This window comes from Rhincodon typus, chromosome 37, assembly GCF_021869965.1.
Source record: "Rhincodon typus isolate 14 chromosome 37, sRhiTyp1.1, whole genome shotgun sequence".
In the NCBI taxonomy this organism is placed as follows: Eukaryota; Metazoa; Chordata; class Chondrichthyes; order Orectolobiformes; family Rhincodontidae; genus Rhincodon; species Rhincodon typus.
Window position 1 is genome coordinate 1,509,029 of NC_063368.1, and position 25,623 is coordinate 1,534,651.

Sequence of the window (25,623 nt, forward strand, 5' to 3'; positions counted from 1 at the left end):
GACCAAAGACTGACCATGGGCTGGGATACAGAGGCCAGAACGGACAACCCGCGGTCACTGTCCCCCATCCCCAGCCACTGTCACCCTGGTCACTAATCAGTCATCCGTCAGTGTTACCCCCCACACCCCCGAAACCCCCACCACCACCGGACCCTGGTCAGTCACTGATCACAGTCCCTCTGGCCCAGTCTCTGGTCACTGTCGACCCTAGCCCCTATTCAGACATTGGTCAGTGTCCTCCACCCAACCAGTCCCTGGTCTGTCACTGGTTACAATCCCCCAAGCCTCCAACCCAGCTGACCCGCTCTTTGGTCACTGTTCCTACCTGTCCACCCCAATTAGTATCCGCCTGGCTCCTAGTCCAGTCTCTGGTAAATGTGATTCACAACAGCCCCTTGTCCGTTCTGGCCTCTGTATCCCAGCCCATGGTCAGTCTTTGGTCACTATCTATCTGAGCTGTGGTCCAGTCTCTGGTTGTTGTCCTTTCCAGCCACTAGTGAAGTTCAGATTGTGATTTTTCTGCTCTTTGTCTAACACTGACCAGCCCCTGGTCCAGTCTATTCATCAACGCCAGCATCAGACTGTCAACCACTGGAACATGGCCAGTGATCAGGGAGCGGCTAAAGGGCAAACTGGCATTGGATTCTGGAATTGTGCCAGAGCTTCATACAGCAAAGAGACCCAGGACCTGTTAAAAGGTGAGATGGCTCATGGTTTAGGGTGGCATGGTACTTCACAGCACCAGGGACCTGGGTTTGTTTCCACCCTCAAGCAACTGTCTGTGTGGAGGTTGCATATTCTCCCTGCGTCTACGTGAGTTTCCTCTGAGTCTCTGGTTTCCTCCCACAGTCAAAGGATGTGCAGGTTAAGTGGATTGGCCGTGCTAAATTGCCCATAATGGGTAGCAACATGAAGGCTAGGTGGGTTAGCCATGGGAAATGCAAGGTTACAGGGGTAGAGGCGTGGGTCTGTGTGGGACACACTTTAGAGGTTTGGTGTAGATTCGATGGGTCAAATGGCCTGCTTCCATGCTGTAGGGATTGTATGATTCTTTAGATAAACAACAAAACTGTACAGAGAGCACAGCATGGAAGTAGAGAGCAGGAAATGTGAGGCTAGGGTTAGGCCAACATTTATTGCCCATCCCTAATTGCCTTGGAAAAGGTTGTGGTGAGCTGCCTTATTGAACTGCTGTAGTCTTTAGGATTAAGGCATACTGTTAATGCTGTGAGGGAGTTCCAGGATTTTGACCCAGGAGAATTGAAGGAACAACAATATATTCCCAAGCCTGAACAATAAATGACTTGGAGGGGAACTTGCAGGGGGTGGTATTCTCGTGTGCTTTGTCTAATGCCTTTGGTTAACAAAAATCCATTAGTCTCTGTTTTTAATTTTTCAATTGACTCCCGTCCCCACAGCTTTCTAAGGCAAAGAGCTCCAAATTTCTACTTCCCCCTTTTGTATAACGAAGCCTCACAGTCTAATTATAAAATACTACCTAATCATTCTGGATTCCCCAGACCAGAGGAGTTGTAGTAGATAAACGGAGACCCCTGATCAAAGACAGGCTGAGCAAGTGAGCAATTGGAATATAATATGGATCAGTGTGAGGTTATCCACTTAGGTAGGAGGAACAGAGGTGTAGAGTTTTTATTGAAATGGTGAAAGATTGGAAGGTAGAAAAACAGAAGCTGCTGGAAAAGCTCAGCAGGTCTGACGGCATCTGTGAAGAAAAATCAGAGTTAACATTTTGGATCCTGTGACCCTTCCTCAGACTCTTCCTCAGAACAGGAAGGGTCACCTGGCCCAAAACATTAACTCTGATTTTTCTTCACAGATGCTGCCAGACCTGCTGAGCTTTTCCAGCAACTTCTGTTTTTGTTGCTGATTTACAGCATCTGCAGTTCTTTTGTTTTTTATTAGAGATTGGAAAGTGTTGACGGCCAAAGGGTCCTGAATATCCTTGTTCCTAAGTCACTGAAAATAATATGGAGCAGGCAAGTAGAAAGGCAAAAGATATGTTGGCTTTTATTGCAAGAGGATTTGAGTACCAGGAGTATTGGTGTGTTGTTCCAATCGTACAGAACTTTGGTTAGACTGCACCTGGGATGTTGTGTACAGTTCTTACTTGCAGGATGCACTTACCACAGAGGAAGCACCATGAAAGTTTACCAGATAGATCCCTGGATTGGCAGGATTGTTTTATGAGGAGAGATTGATGAGGCTGGGACAGTATTCTTATAGAGGTTAGAAGAATGGGAGGAGATCTCATTGAAACTTGCAAGATCCTTAAAGGGGAGACAGGTTGGGTGCAGAAAAGTTTTTTGCTCTGGCTGGAAGCGGTTAGAGAACCAAGAGGCAGGATCAGGATAAGGGGCAAGACTTTTCAGACTGAGATGGGGAGGATTTTTTTCACTCTGAGCGTAGTGAATCTTTGGAATTTTCTTCCCAAAGTCAGTAGTGGCTCAGTCATTGAAAGGTTCAAGAAGTTGATATATTTCCGGATGATAGCAGGGAAACTTAGAGTGGAAGAGTTGACCTGAGTGGTTGAATGGTCTCCTCTTGCTCCTATGTTCCTCAGAACAAATTTGCAAATAGATTACAAAGAAGTACAAGCATTAGAGAGTAGTTATAAAGTTGGACTTCAATTATCCAAAAGTAAACTGGGTTAGTAATAGTTCGAAGTGCAAAGAAGGATAGAATTTCAAGAGTAGTTCAGAAGAGCTTTTAACATCAGCATGCTTCCAGTCTAGTGAGGAAGGAGACATTGCATGACCTGATTCTTGGGAAGTCTCAGCCTGTGACCTCACCCATTGCTGTTCCAGTAGCTGCTCTTACTAACTATACACCCCTGTCTTGTTACAGTGATGATGCAGGAATCCAAATTGAATCAATTCCAAATGAGACAACTTAACAGAAAGCTTCAGGGTGAGTATAATCACACATGAGCATCTCACTCAGCACTATCCATAAAATTTCGTGTGGTCCTGGCACTGTTGATGGGGGCATATGTTCAGTTTAAAAGAGTAGAGAGCTTTACTCTGTATCTAACCCCATATTGTTCTTGTCCTGGGGATATTTGGTGGGGATCATGTAGGAAGAGCTTTACATTCAGTTTAAATGAGTGGAGAGAGCTTTATTTTCAGTTTGTAAGAGTATAAGAAGCATCACTCTTTAACTAACCCCATGCTGTCCCTGTTCTGGGAATGTTTGATGGGGCCAGTGTAGGTGGAGCTTTACTTTCAGTTTAACAGAGTAGAGGGAACTTTAAATCTAACCTTGTATCATGTTGTGGGATTTTTGTCGGAGGCAGGGAAGAGTGGGCTTTATACTATATCTAACCCCTGCTGTCCCTGTCCTGAGAGTGTTTAATGGGGACAGCGTAGAGAGAACTTTCTTCAGTTTAAAAGAGCAGAGGAAGTTTTACTTTCTGTTTAAAATAGTGCAGTTGGTTTGCTCTCCACTTCATGCTGTGCCTGTGATGGCAGTACCTGACGGGTAAGTGTTGTGGGAGATTTACTTTCAGTTTAAAAGAGTAGCGGCACCTTTAGGGAAGAGGGAGCTTTACTTTTAGTTTAAAGCAGTAGAGAACAGTTTATTCTCTATCTAACCCCATGCTGTACTGTCCTAGGAGTGTTCAATGGGGACAGTGTAGATTTTCTGAAGAAGGGTCTAGGCCGGAAACGTCAGCTTTCCTGCTCCTCTGACGCTGCTTGGCCTGCTGTGTTCATCCAGCTCTACACCTTGTTATCTCTGGGACAGTGTAGAGGCAGCTTTACTCTGTATTTAGCTATTTGCTGTATCTGTCATGGGAGTAAATGATGGGGACAGTATCAAGGGGGCTTTACTTTCAGTTTGAAAGAGTAAGGCCAGCTTTACTCTGTATCAAATTCCACACAGCCCCAGTACTGGGAATGTTTGATGGGGACAATGTCAAAAGAGCTTTAATTTCCGTTTGAAAGAGTAGAGGAAGCTTTCTTCTGTATCTAACCCCATCCTGTCCCTGTCTTAGGAGTGTTTGATTGGGACAATGTTGAGGAAGCTTTGCTCTGTATCTAATCCCAAGCTGTCACTGTCCTGATAGTGTTTGATGGGGACAGTGTAGACGGATCTTTACTCTATATCTAACAGTGTGCTGTACCTGTTCTGGGAGTGTTGATGGGGACAGGCTAGATGTTTTCTGAAGAAGGGTCTAGGCCCGAAACGTCAGCCTTCCTGCTCCTCTGATGCTGCTTGGCCTGCTGTGTTCATCCAGATCTACACCTTGTTATCTCAGATTCTCCAGCATCTGCAGTTCCTACTATCTCTGGAATTTTAATTTCAGTTTTGAAAAAGTAGAGGCAACTTTACTCTGAATGTAATCCTATGTGCCCATATCCTGGGAGAGTTTTATGGTGACAGTGAACAGGGAGCTGTACTCTCAGTTTAAAAGAGGAGAGAGAGCATTACTCTCTATCTAACTCCGTGTTGTACCTAATCTGGGAGAGTGTGATGGTGAGCGTGCAGAAAGAGCTTTACTTGCAGTTTGAAAGAGTGGAAGTTGCTTTAGTTTCAGTTTAAAGTGTAGGGGCAGCTTTACTCTGTATCTAACCCTATGTTGTCTCAGTACATAGAAACATAGAAGATAGGAGCAGGAGGAGGCTATTTGGCCCTTCAAGCCTGCTCTGCTATTCTTCATGATTATGGCTGATCATCCAACTCAATAGCCTAATCCTGTTTTCTCCCCATAACCTTTGATCACATTCGCTCCAAGTGCTATATCTAGCCGCCTCTTGAATACATTCAATGTTTTGGCATCAACTACTTCCTGTGGTAATGAATTCCACAGGCTCACCACTCTTTGGGTGAAGAAATGTCTCCTCATCTCCGTCCTAAATGGTCTACCCCAAATCCTCAGACTGTGATCCCTGGTTCTGGTATTAGGAGTGTTTAATGGGAATAATGTTGAGGGAGCTCTAAGTTCCCTTAAAAGCAGTAGAGGGTGCTTTACTCCATACCTAGCCCGGTGCCCTCTGTCCTGGGAGTGTTTGAGGAAGCAGTGTCGACTTAAGAGAATAGAAGAAGCTTTACTCTGTATTTAACCCCATGCTCTACCTGTTCTGGAAGTGAACAGTGTCAAGTGAGCTTTACTTTCAGTTTAAAAGAATAGAGCTAGCTTTACTCTGTACCTAACTCCATGCTGTCCCTGTCCTGTGAGTGATTGTTGGGGACAATATTGTGAGAGCTTTGCTCTGTATCTAATACAGTATTGTCACTGTCCTGGGAGTGTTTGATGTGGGCAGTGTTAGGGAAACTTTACCTTCAGTTTACTTTCAGATAAAGAGAGTAGAGGCAGTTTTACTCGATATCTTTCCTGGGAATGTTTGATAGGGATGATGTAGTGGAAGCTTTACTTTCAGTTTGAAAGAGTAGAGAGAACTTTACTATCACAATTCAGTTCAGGCGTGCAATACTTAATTGTCTATTTTATACCAGAAGTACTATTACACACAACTGATCAACCTCCAACTCCTTCCCCCCCCACAACCCTCCAACCCCACCAAAATCACCATGACTTTCTTTTGTTTTTTACTTTTTTCAACTAGTAACCACCAACAGTAAACACCCATGCAGGTTACCAGTAATTGTAATAAAAGGCTCAGGCCCAAGCTTGATGGGGCAAAATTGGTTGTGAGTGCTTCAGCTAGATTGGCTCAACATTTTTCAATTAGAAAATGGCTGCCTGAGTGACGTCCTAACTAAATATCCTGAAATCTTCTAGGAAGGTCTAGGGAGTATCACAGGAGCTAAGGCCACTTTGCATGTTGACCAGAAAGCGTTTCCATGATTCTGCAAGGCCCACTCAGTGCTATTTGCCTTATGGGCAAAAGTAGAAGGAGAAATCAGAAGGCTGGAAAGTGAAGAAATCATCAAACCAGTCCAATAGGCAGGCACTAGTCATAATAATTTTGAAGCCTGATGGGCCAATTCACCTTTGTGGGGATTTTAAACAAACAATGGACCACTTTTTATAGTTGGATAAATAGCCAATCCCTCAGGTACAGGATTTGTTTCAGAGCTGGCAGGAGCTCTGTCTTTCATGCTGGACATGAGCCACGCTTACTTGCAATTGCGTTTAGACCAGGATTCTCAGAAGTATGCTGCAACAAAACCCACAATGGTTTCAGACTGCCATTTGGGCTGTTGTCATTTGTTCAAGTTTACAACAGACAATGAAGAACATGGTTCTGAGGAAGGGTCACTGGACCCAAAACATTAATTCTGATTTCGCTCTGCAGCTGCCACACCTGCTGAACTTTTCCAGCAATTTTGCTTTTGTTTCTGATTTCTAGCTTCCATAGTTCTTTCAGTTTTTAATATTTTGCAAAGTCTGTCTCAGGTTACCATTTACCTCAATGGCATCCTCATAACAGGTAAACTAATAAGGAGCACTTAGAGAACTTGAATATAGTCCTAAAGTATTTTTCCGGGGCAGGCATATGCCTGAGAAGGGGAAAATATGTGTTCTAGATCCCCAAATGACCTACGTGGGCTACTGAGTCAACAAGACCAGGTTATACCAGTTGAAAGATAAAGTGAGCGCGATCAAAGATGCCCTGTCCCCAAGTCTGTCCAGGAGTTTAGGTCATTTCTGGGCCTGGTAAATTATTACGGAAGGTTCATACACACCCTTGCATCAACTGCTGAAAATGTATCAGCCTTGGAAATTATCTCATAGATAGGCCCTAGCTTTCAATGGAATAAAGAAACAGCTATCTTCTTCCAAGGTGTTGGCACACTATGATCCCAAGAAAGCTCTAGTATTGACGTGCGATGCCTCCCCATATGGCACTGGGATGGTATTAGCTCATAGGTGGCCCACTGGAGAGAAATAGTAATAGTTCATGCATCCAGGACTTTAGCTAATGCAGAGTGTAAATGCGCCCAAAAAGGAAAAGAAGGATTAGCGATCACATTTGGGGTCAGAAAGTTCCTTTATGGGTGAAAATTTGAGATAATCATGAGACCACAAACTACTACTTGGTCTGCATAAAGAAGATAAGGCAGTGCTGCCCATAGCTTTGGGCCACATTCAGCACTAGGCTAATTTGTAATTAAGTGCTTATAATTACAAATTAGTACACCATCCAGGAGACCGAGTAGCAAATGCGGATGCATTGAGCTGCCTTCAGTAAGCAAATATACCACCCATGGTACCCCAAGTGGAAGACTCAGCCATGACATTGAATTTTCTGAACATGCTACCAGACTCAGCTAACAATGTCAGTCTTTGGACACAATAATATCCAGTCCTTTCCAAACTGAAACAATTAGTCTTAATAGGGTCATTGTGGTTAGAAGTAAAACCATTTTGGACCCAGAGACACCAGCTCACAGTAGACGATGACATATTGTTACGGGGAGAAAATGTGATTGTCCCGAGCAATGGTCACCCTCAAATTCTGGCTGAACTCCACCAGGACCATCCAGGGGTCTCCAAAATGAAGATGTTGGCAAGGAGTTATATCTGGTGGCCAGGCTTGGACACAGACAATAGCTGCGTTGGTAGCACAGTGCCCAGAGTGTCAACGAGGACAAAAATTACTGACAGCAGCTCCCCCACATCTGTGGGAGTGGTTGGGTAAACCCTGGACTCAGTTGCATGTCAACAATGGAGGTCCTTTCATGGGTTCATTGTTTTTGATCATTGTAGATGCCCACTCAAAGTGTTGGACATGCATGAAGCCAATTTGTCAAACACTGGAGCGATGATAGAAAACTTGCACACATCTCTTGCAACACACAGAGTCCTGGAGATATTGGTAATGGATAATGGGCCATCATTTACCAGCAGCGGCTTTAGTTACTTTGTAAAATCGAATGAGATTCAACATATTAAGACAGTTCCATACCACCCATCATCTAATGGCCTTGGCAGATAGAGTGGTCCAAACTTTGAAAGTTGGATTGAAGTAACAGCCTATAGCCTCACTAGATACCAAGCTGACACAGTTCATATTTGATTGTAGAACCCCCCCACATGTAACTACAAGGATAGCACTGGCAAAGTTGCCATTGAAAAGAAGATTCCGCACCACATTAAGTCTGATCATCCTGGACCTGGGGTAAGGGTGAAACGGCATCAGGAACACTAATGCCAGGCTCAAGAATCCACCGAGTGAAAGGGATAGTTTGATACAGGGGATAAAGTTTGGTGCAAGAATCATGGAAATGCCCCTGCATGGGTAAGAGGTCTGATCAACTTGAAATCAGGACCAGAGACTTATCAAGTTTGGGTAGGTACAACTGTCCTGAATAAGCATTTGGACCATTTGAAAGATGCAGTGTGGGGGCAAAACTTGCCCTGCACTTCAGAGCTTTTAGAAATACTTCAGGGATCCGTTGATTCACTCTTTCCATCAAACATTATCAAGTCATCTGAATCATACATGGATATGATAGAAGCAGCTACGTCAACACTTCTGCCTCCAGAAGAAGGGCATGCAAGTCTACCAAGATGCTCCAGGCACAAGAGGTGAGCTCCCATTCATAACATACCTCCTTTGTCAGATTCCAAGTTGGAGGAAACTGACCTGATGTTAGAATGCCCCAAGAGGTTCTTAAAGGAATCGGACCTCCCGGTATCCATGGACTTAGAGGGGGAGGGATATAGTGATAGTATTGAGGTCAGCCAGCTGGACAGTATAAAATATGACTTGCCTGTTTACAGCTGTTAATCTGGTCCACTCAGGGAGCCCTGGCTGACATATAAGGGTAAGTATCAGCAATATTAGTCCCCCTGAATGCCTGACTCAGTGAGAGGCAGTGCTATTGTGTAAGACTATACATTTGTAATTAAAGGATGATTAGCGATGGGTTGCCAGCTCTGAAGAGTTCTTTCAGGGGAAAACAAAGCACTGTATCCCCTGTAGTGCCCACTTCTGTCTAAAGACATCGAGAGCGTTGATGGACACCACGTACTTCCTCTCCAAGGGCACCCTGGCACAAACATAACTGTGGAAGAGGAGCAGGCAGTCGGTAGGTATGAGCCTCTCCATTGCCTAGAGCTGTTTTATAGCCAGCCTGGCCAAGTCCAGGAGCAGACCTACAAGGAACTCCTCTGATATCCAAAGATCAGGAGCATGGCGCTCAAATGCAACTAAAACACAACAAAAGGTTTTTCAAATAACTGAAGAGGGAGTGTAAATGCCCAGAAACAGTATAAACATGGACTTCACAGAGCCCCAAAATAAACATTTGGGCTTGGGGTCTGTGAACCACAGCAGTCTGCAGTTATATGAGACTGTTGTGTACATCACCTTCCTTCCCAGGCCCTTAGTGGAAAGAGGAAGGACTCCCACATGGACAGCCCCCAACTGGGGATCCCTGCCACCCAGTGGAGTGCACGGTACTGCACTTCATGAACATGGTACACGCCTCAGCTGGGACCTGAGCAGATGAGCTTATTTGACAAAATGTCTACTCTCCTCAGCTCCATCATTGAGTCATTATCCTTGGGGGAGATTCAAATTGCACCTTTGAGGGGAGGGCGCATCAAGGTGCCCAGTGGAGCTCAGCATGAGTGAGGAGGTTGAGGGACTTGATCAAGTCCTTTGACTTGGTAGACATCTGGCAGAATGTCCACCCTGATTTCATCGCCTTCGCCTTTGTGAAACCTGGAGTTGAAGAGTCCAGAATTGACTACCTATACGTTTCCAGGGCGTATACCTCCTGTGTTCTGTAGGCCTCCATGCAGCACATGTTATTCACCAATCACAAGTTGGTGTGGGTGGAGTACGTCGCATTCAGCGTAAGGGCAAGGTTGACGTACTGGCCCTTTAACAACCTGCTGCTGAAGGAAGAGCGGTTCTGGGATTCGTTCCATCACTTCTAGACCAGCTGGAGAAGGAAGCAGCGGTGGGGGAGGCTTCCCCTCTTTGAGGCTTTGTTAGAATGTGGGCAACACTCATATCCAGGTCTCCTGTCAGCAGTACATGCAGGAGTTGACAAAGAGCTGGAAATCCAGGATTGAGTATTTGGAGAAGGAGGTGCTTGACCTGGAGTCATGTCTCAGTCAGTCTGATGTGGATCCGGCCCCACAGGAGATGTACGAAAAGAAGAAAGCTGTGCTCCGGGATCTGCATCTCGTTGGGTCCTGGGATGTGTACATGGGATCATGGGTCCAGTTCCTCTGGGATCTGGACCATGGCTCCTCCTCCTTCTACTCATTGGAAAAAAGGCACAGGATCTGCCAGCGGCTCCTTGTGCCACTCATTGATGAGGGATCCCTCATCTCGGATGCAGAGGACACCAGGGCCCAAGTCTGGGACTTACGTACAGCTCTCTTCTCTCTGGATCTGTCCAGCAACAAAGCTCATAAAGTTCTGTAGGAGGACTTGCCACAGGTCAGTCCCAAGAACAAAGAATAATACAGCACAGGAACAGGCCCTTCTTCCCTCCAAGCCTGCGCTGACACATTTTGCCCTTCCATTCTAAAACTGTCTTCACTTATAGGATCCGTATCCCTTCCTATTCATGTATTGGTCCAGCTGCTTGTTGAATGCTGCTATTGTATCTACTTCCACCACCACCTCTGGCAGCGCATTCCAGGCACGCACCATCCTTTGTGTGAAAAACTTGCCTCACACATCTTTTTTAAACTTCCTCACTGCACCTTGAACCTGTGCCCCCTTGTAACTGAACCCCTGATCCTGGTAAAAAGCCTCATACTTTCCACTTTATCCATGCCATTCACAGTCTTATAAACTACCAGATCACTCCTCAACCTCCTGCGTTCTAGTGAAAATAAACCCAGTCTACCCAACCTTTCTTCATAGCTAAAATCCCCCGTACCAGGCAACATCCTGGTAACCTTTCTGCACCTTGTCCAAAGCATCCACATCCTTCTGGTACTGTGGTGACCAAAACTGTATGCAATATTCCACGAGTGGCCTAACTGAAGTTCTGTAAAGCTGCAGCATAACTTGTCTATCCTTATACACAATACCCTTTCCAATGAAGATGAGCATACTCAATATCCCTCTAAGCCTGGACGAGCTGACTGGTGCACTCAACCAACTTTCCAGGAGCAAGTCTCTGGGGCTGAGCAGGGAGTACCTCAGGACATTCTGGAATGAACTGGGGGAGCCGTTGCTCAGGAACAGTTTCCTCCTTCAGTGTGGTTTTCACCGGCCAAGGGCGGAGAATGTTAGGGATGCTGGGCTGACCAGACTCAGAGACACGCTGAATGATGGAGGAGCAAACTGGATGATACTGGTGCAGGTGGCCAAGAGGGCATTGGTCAACACTGAGTTCACAAACTGTGCCACCCATAGCCTGAGGGACGAGGTACTCAGCCCCAATACGTCACGTGAAACCAAGGTGGCTCAGGTGTGCTGTGTGCTTCTGGATGAACTGACCCCTTTCCATCCAGAAATCGACATCAGCCTGTGGACTGGACCCAGCCCCGTGACGCAGCGCGCCACATTCTGCGCTGTCTTAGGAAAATCCTCCCCATGGCTTCTCAAATGGCATAGAGACATTATCTGTTTAGGCTGATGCACACAGTCTCCACTGCTCCTTGGCTTGGCATGACATTTGACTCACTAGCGGTGGAGATCCCAAGTGGAAGGTCTTATGTAAAGGGGACCTCCCTTTTTCCACTGGGGTGCAGTGTGCTGCATGTGGCCATCCCGTGCAACTGTAGGCTGAGTAGGGTGACCGGGTGCCAGACTATGTGCACATTCTGTAGCCTGGATTCCCACGTATGTGTTGAATGTGTCCATTTGAAGCCCTATTTTAGTTTTTTGAAGGGGCTGCTGCTTAAGGTTTGGTTGCACTTCAGCCATATGTACCTGATCTACAGGCACCCGGTGTGGGGAGGGATGAACAAGTCTCAGGACCTTCTTGTAGTTCTGCACCTGGGCCTGGCCAAGGTGGCCTCACCAGATCCAGGCAGCGGGCCACGGAGGAGCTCGTCGTTCCTGACTGTCTGCCCCACTTTCACAGTTACATCCGTGCTCGGGTGTCCCTGAGAGGGAGCACTCGGTGCTCACCACAGGGTCAAGGCCTTTTGAGATTGGTGGACACCACAGGGGCAGGGTGCATCATCAGCCCAGACAATGTTAGTTTAATTTAGTAAGTTTCTGTTTCATTCAAAAAGTTTCTGTTCAACTGTTTATTTGTGTTTGATCTCGATACAGTGCCCCAGCAGGATCTTTTCATTGTTATTATTTTCAACTTCCTGCTTTCAGGAAAGAGTTGAGGGAGCTTTTCATGAAAGAGTTGAGAAAACTTTATTCGGTATGGAACCTTACGCTGTCCCTATCCCGGGAGTGTTTGATGGGGTCGGTGTCAAGGGTATTTTATTTTCCATTTCCTTTCAGTGTTAAAAGAGGAGAGAGAGCTTTACTTTTAGTCTACTAGAGTAGAGGGAGCTTTACTCTATATTTAACCCCATGCTGTCTCTGTCCTGGAACCGTTTATTGGGAATTGCATCAAGGAAACTTTACTTTCCATTTAGTTTAAGTTTATAATTGTAGAGTGACCTTTACTTTCAGTTTAAGAGTAGAGCAAGAGATAGTAGGAACTGAAGGGTCTCGACCCGAAATGTCAGCTTTCCTGCTCCTCTGATGCTGCTTGGCCTGCTGTGTTCATCCAGCTCTACACCTTGTTATAAGAGTAGAGCAAGTTTTATTTTCAGTTTAAAAGAGTAGAAAGAGCTTTACTCTGTATCCAACACTGTGCTGTCCCTGTCCTTGGGAGTGTTTGCTGGGAACAGTGTTAGAGAGCTTTAAGTAGAGACAGCTTTACTTTCCATTTACTTCTAGTTTAAAAGTATAGATAAGATCTATGCTCAGTTTAAAAGAGTAGATGGAGTTTTACTCTGCATCTAACCCCGTGTTGTGCCTGTCCTGAATGTGTTTGATGGGGAAAGTGTAGATCTTTTAAGTGTTCCTCCAGATACTTGTTGATGAGCAAATTCCACTTGATAGCACTATCACTGACCCCTAATGATCAAGGTCAATAAATTGGGCAACGTTTTCTTGCTTTTTGTGGATAGGCCTACCTGAGTAGGTGCTAATGTTGTATCTGTACTGGAACAGAAGCATTAATCTTGTTTGAAGCCTTAGACTTTGCCATATCCAGTAAGCTCTGCCATTTCTTGAATCAAGTTGGTTGAGTCTGTCATCTGTGATGTTGGGACATTAGAAGGAGGTCAAATAGAATGAACCACTGAATGCTTCTGGTTGATGATGTAACTACTTTGCGTTTTGCACTGATGTGCTGGTCTCTGCCAGCATTTGGAACGGGGTGGCTGGGGGCTTCATTTTGTTTTTAACCATTTATGCATAGGATGTGGATATTATTGGTTGGGCCAGCATTTATTGCCCTTCCCTGGTTGGTCGTGAAAAAGTGTAGTGAGTTGCCTTCTTGAACCGCTGCAGTCTACGTGCTGTGGATAGATGCATAATGCTGTTAGGGAGGAGTTCCAGGATTTTGACCTATTGACAATAAAGGAACAGGGATATATTTCCAAGTCAGGATGGTGAGTGGCTTGGAGGGGAACTTGTAGGTGGTGGTGTTTCCATGTATCCGATGCTGTTGTCCTTCTGGATGGAAGTCCCAGGTCTGGAAGGTGCTGTCTTGATGCCTGCTCTTCCTGTCAGTTGCTTTATTATCCACCACCATCACAACTAGATGTGACAGGACCCCACACTCTCTAGTGCCCAGAACTAGACACAATACAGAGGCCTAACCTATATTTATAAAGGTTTAAACTTCCTTGCTTTTCATACTCCACACCTGGAATGTTGCCATGTGCCTCCTCAAGTTCTGCTTTCAGCTTAACTTGTTTGTCTACATTTTCTCCCAGGTGTCTCTGTTCCTGCATCCTCATTAACATTGTCCCATTTAATTTATGTTGCCTCTGTTCATTTTTCCTAAGGTAACATATCATTTCACATTTCTCTACCATGTGTCTGCCCATTTCTCAATCTCTTCACATGTTCATGAAACCGGCTCCTGTTTACTGTTTTACTGAGTTTCATCTATTCGGTAAATTTTGACATTATTTACTGTGTCCCCTCATCCAGGTCATTAGAAAGAAAAGCAGTGCAGACTCTGAATGGACAATTTGGGGAGGAGTTTGCTGGGGAGAAGGCAGCGGGTGTTTTCTTTTAATTTGTAAACGGGATGAGGGCATCCCTGACCAGGCAGCATTTATTGCCCATCCCTAATTGTCCAGAGGGCAGTCAACCACATTGCTGTGGATCTGGAGCCAGACCAGGTGAGGATGGAGTTTCCTTCCCTAAAGGACATTAGTGAACCAGATGGGTTTTTCCAACAATCAACAATAGATTCATGGTCATCATTAGATTCTTAATTCGAGATTTTTTTAAAAATTGAATTCAAATTCCACCATCTGCTGCAGCAGGATTCAAACCCAGGTCCCCAGGTATGGTATCTAGCCTGAGAAACAACTTTCAAACTTCTGTCTGACTTGGCCAGTCATTACCTTTTCATTTCAAGGGCTTCCATTTTGCTAACAAGTCTATTTGGTGCTGTGTCAAGTGCTTTTGAAATTCTGTAAACAATACCAGCTGCTGTGCTGTCATCCATTCTCTCCATTAGGTTAAAGAACTCAAACAAGCCAGTGAAATACAATTTGCCCTTAACTAGTCATAGCCAGTTTTATTCATTAGCCCATAATTATCCAAATGGTCATAAATATTATCTCATGTATCCTCCCAATGTTAGACTGACTGGGCTGGAGTTGCCTGGTTTATTCCTCTTTTTTTTTGAACAGGGGTTTTAACACTTGCAATCGCTCTGTACCCAGCCCTTCCAAAATCCTCAGCCACCAATCTAATATTGAAGGAGGACTGGTGACTGGCCACAGCTTCCAATTTCAATCCTTGCTTTCTTCTGTAACACTTGACATGCTCTTCTTCAGGTGACTTTTCTACTGAGTACTACACTTTATCTGTTCACCTCGTCACTATTTCCTGCTTTGGTATACTTTACCCTTTTGCAACTCGCTCTACTTTCACATGTGGGCTTTTTTAGCAGCCAATAGCCCGATCTTTCTTCAGAAAAGGGTGGCACGGTGGCTCAGTGGTTAGCACTGCTGCCTCACAGTGCCAGGGGCCCGGGTTCGATTCCATGCTCGGACAACTGTCTGTGTGGAGTTTGCACATTCTCCCCGTGTCTGCGTAGGTTTCCTCCTGCAGTCCAAAGATGTGTAGGCGAGGTGGATTGGCCATGCTAACTTGCCGTAGTGTTCAGGGATGTATATATTTAGGTGGGTTATAGTGGGGTGGGTCTGGGTGGGATGCTGTGAGAGTTAGTGTGGAGGTGTTGTGCTGAAGGACCTGTTTCCACACTGTAGAGATTCTATGATTCTACGAAAACTCTCCAAACATTTATGAATAGTGAAAAATGCCTTCAGTGGAAAACTGGATGGGTTGTAATGGCTTATTGGAAACAACATGCCCAACATGGGAGGAGGATAGGAGGGAGGTTTGAGATTCAAAAAGCAATGAATCATAGAATCCCTCCAGGCCATGCAGCCCACCAAGTCCACACAGATCTGCAGCCCCCTATCCTGCATTTCCCACGGATAATCCACCTAGCCCGGGCAATTTAGCATGGCCAATCCACCTAATCTGCACACCTTTGGACTGTGAGAGGAAACCCACGCAGACATAGGAAGAATGTGCAAACTCCACACAGTCATCTGGGAGTAGAATTGAACCCAGGTCCCTGGTGTTGTGAGGTAGCAGTGCTAACCACTGAGCCAACATGACGCCCTAATGGGAGCAGCTTTGCTGAGGATAACTGAGCTTGGGGATGATCACCACGGGCAATCCAGTGGTTTGGTAAGTTTTATACAAAGACACCTCCCATAGCTGGGAAGAAACAATTTCTGTGATTATTCTTGACAGATTCCATTGGCTGCAGATCTCTTGTTGAAAATCCTTGAACTAAAATGTGTAATTATAATGAAGATGCAGGAACTGGACTTGGGGGATTGGTTACATAAAGAAATCTTTAAATTGGTATGACAAGTTGATAAGGTTGTTTTTTCAGGAAAAAAATCTCCATGGCTTTATATAGAGAAACCATGAGTACAAAAGCAAGAGTGAGCCATCCTATTGACAGGCTGAACCCTTGCTGGAGGAATGCATCAAATTCTTTGGACCACACTTCAATGTGAATGTCTTGGAAAGAGTCCAGAGAAGATCTACTGAAAAAGTAAACCAGGGATGAGGGAATTCAGTTAATGTGAAGAAGCTGGAATTATCCTCCTTAGAACTGAGCTGGTTAAGACGAGATTTGATAGAGCTGTTCAAACTCATGAAGGGTTTTGATTAAGCAGTTAAGAATAAACCGTGTCCAGTAGCAAAACCAGAGAGCACAGATTAACATTGTTGATAAAGCAAGAAATGAACAGAATTTGTTTTAGGGAACGGGGGGAGAGAATTTCAGAGCAGTGGGGAATTGGCTGGGGAATGCAACTAATTAGAAAGCTCTAGCAAAGAGCCAGTTCAGACAGAATGGACCATCTGGCCTCCCCACCTGAAATGTCAGCTTTCCTGATGCTGCCTGGCCTGCTGTGTTCCTCCGGCTCCACACTGTGTTATCTCTGACTCCAGCAGTTCTTACTATCTCCGAGTGGAGTATCTGGCCTTCGCTTTGTGAAACCAGTCTAATATTTGTTGGATGTTTAAGTCTGGTCCTTGTTTGTTATTTTGTTATCTCATTATAGAGGGCGATACATTTCCTGTGAGCTGCCATCCCAGCTCCAGCAAGGTATCAGCAGCCCCTCCGCTGCCAACAGCCCCTTCTGTTCGACTGCATCCCTCCTCCAAGCCACACCTGAGACCTGCAGAGAGCTGTCGTGCTGGAGATGCATACGTACGAGAAAGGTTTCGGCCACGACCAACAAGTAGGTGTTCAGATGTATGCAGTGTACTAAACTTCACAGCACTTTCTCATCTGTCACATAGTTAGTCTCATCACTGGATTAATGATTAGATAGACCCCTCAGAGAGACAGATTTCAGCAAGAAACTGCTTGGAATGACTTGAATTAAAATGTACATTAAATCATTGATTATGCAAAATAATGACTTTATGTTTATCCACTGAATTTTTTTTTAGTGTTGTTTCATGGTCTTTACTGAAGGGCTCAGCATACTTGCCTGGTGGCCAGGCCTCAATTTGATACTTTTGCCCAATCATCAAAAGAATAAAGAAAGACTTGCATCTATATAGCACTTCCTACAATTACCAATCTTTTTCTGTTTATTATTTCAGGATTTGTTATGGCCATTTCAGAGGGCAGTTGGGAGCTAATCAGATTGCTGTGGGTTTGAAGTCATATGTAGGCCAGTTAGAAACTAGACCCGAATTCTAGATTAATTACCTATTGAATTTAAAGTCCACCAGCTACTAAGCTGGGTTGGAACCATGTCCTCAGAGCATTTCCCTGGTCCTCTGCATTATGAGTCCAGTGACATTGCCAACACACCCTACCTCCTGCTGAAGTGCTTTTTGAGTGGATACACTGTTGAAATGCCCAGCTACTGAATTTGCCCCCAAGGTTGATGATGCAGCCTGTTTTACAACACTTCCGACTTCACCCCATCTCACGTCCCAAGCTCTCAATCTCCCAGCCTCATGCCTACTGGGCTTCACCCCTCCATCCTGCTCAGGATGATGATTGAAGCATCTTTTCTGAATATTCTCTTTCCAGAACTGTGCACATATTTGACCCCACAATGTTGTTCTCACTGATAACTTGGGATTCTTCCAAGACAGAGAGATGTCCCATTAAGTAGTCAAACAACAACATGACATAGTCACTCTCACAAACCTTCCAGCCAGTGTCCCCAACTCCCTCGTCACCAGGGTTTTGTACGCCCTACCCTGCTGACAGTGGGAAACAGCCAGGAAGGAATGACCCTGAGACTCCTCAACATAACAAGCAGCCCCCGGGCTGTATGGTTCTGATTGTGTGATTGACCCTAGATCCAATAAAGCCTTCAGGTCAGACATAGAAGAGAAACCTTCTTGCTGATGACCACCTACTGTACTCTCTCAGCTGATGAACCAGCCCTCCCCACCACTCCCCTTTTGAACACCAATTCAAAGAAACACTGAGGTGACAGAGCACAGAATGTATTCTGGGTGAGAGACTTTGATATCCAGTGAAGCTGCTCTGAGCTGCTTCCAATCCAACTTTATCCCTCCTTAAATCAGGAGACCACACCTGCACATTGAACTTCAGGTGCGGCCTCGCCAATGCCATGTACAGTTTTGACAATGTTTCCCTACATTTAGACTCCATTTTCCTTGCAAAATAGGCTTTAATCACTTACTGCACCTGTCTATTTAGATAATCTGCTTTTCTATTAGAGTCATGGAGCTGTACAGCATGGAAACAGACCCTTTGATCCAACTCATCCATGCAAACCAGATATCCTAAATTAATCTAGTCCCATTTGCCAGCATTTGGCCCATATCCCTCTAAACTTTCCCTATTCATATACCATTCCAGATGCCTTTTAAATGTTGTAATTGTACTAGCCTCAACTACTTCCTCTGGCAGCTCATTACATACACGCGCCACCCTCTGCGTGAAAAAGGACCCTTAAGTCCCTTTTAAATCTTTGTCCTCTCACCTTAAACCTATTCCTTCTAGTTTTGGGCTCCTTTCACCCCAGGGAAAAGACCTTGTCTATTTACCCTATCCATGCCCCTCATGATTTTATTAACCTCTAAAAGGTCACCCCTCAGCCTCCAACACTCCAAGAAAAATAGCCCCAGCCTATTCAACTTCTCCCTATAGCTCAAACCCTCGAACCCTGGCAACATCCCGGTAAATCTTTTCTGAACCCTCTCAAGTTTCACAACATCCTTCCTATAGCAGGGAGACCAGAATTGCATGCAGTGTTCCAAAAGTGGCCTAATCAATGTCCTGTACAGCCGCAACATGACCTCCCAACTCCTATACACAGTGCACTGTCCAATGAAAGCAAGCCTACCAAATGCCTTCTTCATTATCCTATCCTGGGACTCCACTTTCAAAGGAACTATGAACCTGCACTCCAAGGTCTCTTTGTTCAGCAACACTCCCCAGGACCTTACCATTAATTGCATATGTCCTGGCCTGATTTGCCTTTCAAAAATGCAGCAGATCACATTTATCTAAATTAAATTCCATCTGCCACTCCCTGGCCCATTGGCCCATCTGATCAAGATCCCATTGTACTCTGAGTAATCTTTTTCACTGTCCTGGTGTCATCTGCAAACTTACTAACCATACCTCCTATGTTCACATCCAAATCATTTATACAAAATGACAAAAAGCAATGGACCCAACAGCGATCCTTGTGTCACACCACTGGTCACAGGTCTCCAGTCTGAAAAGCAACCCTCCACCACGACCCTCTGTCTTCTACCTTTGAGCCAGTTCTATACACAAATGGCTCTTCCCATCAAAATGGTCAGTCCCTCATATTGCTACCTTTAACCTAGTTATTGCAGTGACAATCTGCTCTCTCTAACTCTTTGCACTCCTTTGTCTTGCAAGTTATTCTTTGTTCTCTCATTCCTCTCTTGTCCCTATTCTTCCATGAAAGCCTGGCCCTCCCTTTCCCTCTCCATCTCTCTCTGTCCCTCTGTTACTCTTTCTTCTCGTTTGCCATTCCACTTCCCTCTCTCTGCATATCCCACTTTCACCATCCACCACCTCTCCATCCTTCTCTCTCTTCACTCTTCCACCCACTGCATTTGCTTCCTCTTTTCGCCTTCTGTCTCTCTCCTTCCCATCCCCACCCTCTTCTCCATTTACTCAACCTTCTCTCTTCTTTACCTCCATTCCTCCTTTCTGCCTTTCCTTATTTTATATCCACCTTCTTCTTCCTTGCTACCTTTGCTTCTCTTCTTATTCTCTTCCCTTTATCTCCTGCTGTCTATTTGCTCCCTCCTTGAATTAAGATCCCTTTCTTGTACCTTTCACTCACACATTTCTTTCTATTTGCCTCCTTCCCTTCCTCTCCTGACCCGTTTTCCTTCTCTGGCTCACAATCCATCACTTCACTCAGACTCTGTCTCTCCCTCTCTCCTATTCACTGTGCTACTGGTTCCAGACTGGCTACTCACTCATCTCTCTGGTGCTGCCTCATTGTTTTCCTTCAGGAAACCTGGAAAAAGAAAAGCAACGTTTGCAGAATCTCATGGCGACTGGGAAAGATGGTCCTGAGCCCAATCTCAAACCAAAACCCAAGAAGGACGAAGAAGAGGCTCCAGAAATTGATCGGTTTGAAGAATGTAAGTGTTACTTAAATAGATCCTCAATGTGGATGTGTCAGTGGTTAATTCTTGGATTCACCTTCAGTGTTGTGGGGTGTTGGGCTGGGTGTCAGTGTGGATGTGTGCAGATGTCAGGGAAGGTCACTGCGGCAGTGAGTAAAGGAGGTTGTTGCTGGTGACGGAGTCAGTGAGTGTGTCCCTGATGGAGGGTGCTGTCAGTGAGGGACTGTGCTGTCGTGGTGGGAGGATGCTCTGCCTGAGGAAAGGTGCTGAGCTGAGGGAGGGTGCTGTCCCCAAGGGAGGGTGCTGTCCCCAAGGGAGGGTGCTGTCCCCAAGGGAGGGTGCTATCCCCAAGGGAGGGTGTGGTCCCCATGGGAGGGTGCTATCACTAAGAGAGGGTGCTGTCCCCATGGGAGAACATAGAACAGTACAGCACAGTACAGGCCCTTCAGCCCATGATGTTGTGTCAACCTATTATCCTACTCTAAGATCAAGCTACCCTGCATACCCGACATTTTACTATTATCCATGTGTCTATCCAAGAGTTGCTTAAATGTCCATAATGTATCTGACTCCACTGACCACCGCCAGCAGTGCATTCCACGCACGCACCACTTTCTGTGTAAAGAATCTGCCTCTGACATCTCCCCTGTACCTTCTTTCAATCATCTTAAAATTATGGCCCCTTGTAATGGTCATTTCCACCCTGGGAAAAAGTCTCTGGCTATCCACTCTATTTATGCCTCTCATCATCTTGTACACCTCTATCAAGTCACCTTTTGTCCTTTTTCGCTCCAATGAGAAAATCCCTAGCTCCCTTAACCTTTCCTCATAAGACCTGCCCTCCGGTCCAGGCAGCATTCTGGTAAATCTCCTCTGCACCCTGTCTAAAGCTTCCACATCCTTTCTCTAATGAGGTGACCAGAACTGAACACAATATTCCAAGTGTGGTCTAACCAAGGTTTTATAGAGCTGCAGCATAACCTCATGGCTCTTAAACTCAATTCCCCTGCCAATGAAAGCCAACACACCATCCGCCTTCTTTACGACCCTATCAACTTGGGTAGCAACTTTGAGAGATCTATGGACGTGGACCCCAAGATCCCTCTGTTCCTCCACACTGCCGAGAATCCTGTCATTAACCCTGTATTCTGCATTCAAATTCAACCTTCCAAAATAAATCACTTCACAATTTTCTGTGTTGAATTCCATCTGCCACTTCTTTGCCCAGCTCTGCACCCTGTCAATGTTCCATTGCAACTTACAACAGCCCTCCACGCTGTCCAAAACTCCACCAATCTTCTTGTCATCGGCAAACTTACTAACCCACCCTTCCATTTCCTCATCCAAGTCATTTATAAAGATCACAAAGAGCAGAGGTCCCGGAACAGATCCCTGCGGAACACCACGCCGAACTCCAGACTGAATACTTTCCATCTACTACCACCCTCTGCGTTCTATTAGACAGCCAATTCTGTATCCAGACAGCCAAATTTCCCTCAATCCCATGCCTCCTTACTTTTTGAATGAGCCTACCATGGGGAACCTTATTAAATGCCTTGCTAAAATCCATATACACCATGGGAGAGTGCTGTCCCCAAGGGAAGGTGCTGTCCCCAAGGGAAGGTGCTGTCCCCATGGAAGGGTGCTGTCACTGAGGGAGGGTGCTGTCCCCATGGGAGGGTGCTGTCCCTGAGATAGGGTGCTGTCCCTGAGAGAGGGTGCTGACCTCATGAGAGGGTGCTGTCCCCGAGGGAGGGTGCTGTCCCTGAGGGAGGGTGCTGTCTCCATTGGAGGGTGCTGTCCCTGAGGGAGGGTGCTGTCTCTGAGAGAGGGTGCTGTCTCTGAGAGAGGGTGCTGTCCCTGAGGGAGGGTTCTGTCCCCATGGGAGTGTGATGTCCCTGAGGGAGGGTGCTGTCCCTGAGGGAGGGTGCTGTCCCTGAGGGAGGGTTCTGTCCCCATGGGAGTGTGATGTCCCTGAGGGAGGGTGCTGTCTCTGAGGGAGGGTGCTGTCCCCATGGGAAGGTGCTGTCCCCATTGGAGAGTGCTGTCCCTGAGGGACTGTGTTGTCCCTGAGGGAGGGTGCTGTCCCTGAGGGAGGGTGCTGTCCCTGAGGGAGGGTGCTGTCTCTGAGAGAGGGTGCTGTCCCTGAGGGAGGGTGCTGTCCCTGAGGGAGGGTGCTGTTAGTGGAGGTGAGAGCAGGGTGATATTGGCATTGTGAAGGAGGCCTGTGGGGGAGGAGTCAGGAGTTTGCTGTGGGGGGTCAGAGTGACTGTTCTGAAGTCTGACTCCATTTCTGTTCCAGTGTGTAATGAGATTGAAGAAAGACGAGAGTTTCTAGAGCAGATGGAATCTTTTGGCCGAGGAAAGGAATTCCGGGCAATCATTCAAAGTGAAATCTCCCTGGTAAATGCAGCTATACTGGTACAGTCACTGTAAACGGAATTAATCTTGGAAGGGAAACCTGCTGTTGGATTGTCCCCATCCCGGTTCTGAAGGGAAACTGTCTCTGCCCTGCAAACCTGGCTGGGTTGGATCACTGTCCCCATCCCATCACCTCCCCATTGTGTAGGGCAGACCCTGTTGTAATGCCAGGCAGGAGTCCATTCCTGATAAACAAATAGTGAGAATGCTTGTCTCAACTACAAACATCATTGGAGGAGGTGACAGGAAAAGATCCAATGGTTTCTAGCCTCTGAAGGGAGAGCATGAATTGGATGTTCTCACTGGCAGAACACAGGCATTGCTGAGTCTGAAACTAGGTCACCATAGTCCCAAAGGACCATAAAGCTACTCTGACATTAGAGAGAGACAGTTGGTGGTGAGTTTAACCTGAGGGTCACCATACCTCAGGTGAGGGGAGAGATTGAGAAAGAGAGTCCCGAAGACAGAACTGCAGCAGTAGTTGCAGCACAGCAAGAGCTCATTATTGCATTTTCCCAATGGCTCATGTGAAAGATTTGCTGGTTTCTGGAATGAAGTGATTGTACCATCCTCAGAGTTCTTTCCAAACCTGTCCATCCTGGCATGAGCTGATGTTTCTGAGAACAAGCAGTGTACACAGGCAGGCTCAAGGTGATCACTGTAGTTATGCCCCCACATTCACGCTGTCACCTGCCTGTCTTGCTATAATCTGCTCAGTCATCATCAGCAAGTGTCAATATTCCACATGGGAGTGACTGGGCATTTACTGAGTGAGAGGAATCTTTTACATCTCCTGTCTCTTACAGAAACTCCAAGAGATGGAGGAGATTGACAGGAGGAGGAACCATGAGTTAGAGATGGCTGCGAGGGAGCGAGAGAGGGGCAACACATGTTCACAGTTGCAAATCGAAAATGAAAATAAAGCCTGAAGTGTTATAAATTATTTAATAATAATATAAATGAACAAATGCATTTCAAATAAAACAGACACATACATTGTGATTTGCGGGTTCCCCCCAGTGAGTCCCTTTGTGTTTAATCCTAGCCAGGGTCATAGATCATAGAATCCCTACAGTGTGGGAACAGGCCCTTTGGCCCAACAAGTCCACACTGATCCTTGGAGCATCCAACCCAGACACATTCCCTTATAACCCACCTAAATCTACACATCCCTGAACACTACAGGCAACTTAGCATGGCCAATCCACCTAACCTGCACATCTTTGGACTGTGGGAGGAAACCGGAGCACCCGGAGGAAACCCACGCAGACACAGGGAGAATGTGCAAACTCCATAGTCGCCCGAGGGTGGAATTGACCCCGGGTCCCTGGCACTGTGAGGCTGCAGTGCTAACCACTGAGCCACTGTGCCACCCTTTGATTTTGTGAGAGAGTAGTCGGTGACTCTGATCTTGGTCTTTTCAGATCATTTTTATTTGCCTCATTCTGCTTTACCCTCACAGCAGCAACATCTCTTTCTCAACTGCCTCTCTTCAGCCATTTCTGCATATTCCTAAAACTAATTCCATTCTAACTGTTTCCAATTCTAACAAAAACTCGATCACATGTCCATGTCACCGGGATCACTGTCCATGTGCAGGGTCACTGGGATCACATTGTGCAGGGTCACCAGGGTCTCTGCAGGGTCACCAGGATCACAGAGTGCACGGTCACCGGGATCACGTTGTGCAGGGTCACCGGGATCACGTTGTGCAGGGTCACCGGGATCACGTTGTGCAGGGTCACTGGGATCACGTTGTGCAGGGTCACCAGGATCACATTGTGCAGGGTCACTGGGTTCACTGTGTGCAGGATCACCGGGATCACACTGTGCAGAGTCACTGGGATCGCACTGTGCAGGATCACTGGGATCACAGTGTGCAGGGTCACTGAGATCTCTGCAGGGTCACCGGGATCAATTGTGCAGGGTCACTGGCGTCACTGTATAGGATTCCTGGGGTAACAGTGTGTACTATTACTGAGATCACTGTGAATTGCTTGAAGTGAATTGCTCATTCAGAGAGTCAGTGTGAACATGATGGTCTCCTGCCTTTTAATACTTTTTGAATTTTTGAATAAAAATTATTCTAGTGAGGGAGGAACTCCAGAGGAGGAAACCGCCATTCTGGTTGCCCAGTTACAGGAAGGACCAGGAGCATGCAAGTGGGACTAGTTTAGTTTGGGATTTAATTCATCATAATCTGGTTGGGCTGGTTGGACTGAAGGTGCAGTATGTGCTGTATGACTCTATGACTATGACTCTGATTAAAGCTTGTATAAAATGAAAGCTGTGTTGTAAAATTCTGTGAAGATTGGTGACAATGAGAAAATTAAGTAGAATATAAAAAGCAGCAAAATGTGACTAAAAAGGAGAAATGTTAGTGTCAAGACAGCTTGCTAGAAATTTAAAAGCAGATAGCCAGAGTTTCTGCAGTTACAGTAAAAGTAATGTAACCAGTGTTGGTCCCCTGGAGAGAGTGTCTGGGGAAATGAATATTAGAAAGTATGAAAATGATAAATGAAGTAAATAGTAATGCATACAAATAAAACCCTGAAATTGTAAATCTGGGGTGAAAGAAACTGAGGAAATTAAAATCAATTATAATCGCCAGGGGAAGGGGACTGAGCAAATTATTAGAACTGATGGCTGACAAAGCCCAGAGTCCTGACAGATTTCATCTCACTGTCTTAAAAGAAGTAGCTACTGAGAACATCGCATTGGTTTTACATTTCCAAAACTCGCCCGATCCCCGAAAGATCCTGTCAGATGGGGAAATAGTGAATGTAACTGGTAAATTCAAGCCTGGAGCAGACAAAAGACAGGAAAAAGACAGTGTATTTAACATCTGTTGTGGGAAATTACAGGAAAATTAAGTCCATGATTAAGGTGGTAGTAGCGA

General features: G+C 45.8%; 1 protein-coding gene across 1 annotated transcript; it reads left to right on the forward strand.

Moving 5' to 3' along the window:
- Window positions 1–47: 47 nt before the first annotated feature.
- c37h22orf23 (chromosome 37 C22orf23 homolog) lies at window positions 48–25,010 on the forward strand. Its single transcript, XM_020514683.2, has 6 exons — window positions 48–698; window positions 2,866–2,928; window positions 16,751–16,930; window positions 20,187–20,318; window positions 22,606–22,706; window positions 23,531–25,010. Exons 1-6 carry the CDS (start codon window positions 599–601, stop codon window positions 23,651–23,653), a joined length of 699 nt encoding a protein of 232 aa, XP_020370272.1. The 5' UTR covers window positions 48–598; the 3' UTR covers window positions 23,654–25,010.
- The last annotated feature ends 613 nt before the right edge of the window (window positions 25,011–25,623 follow it).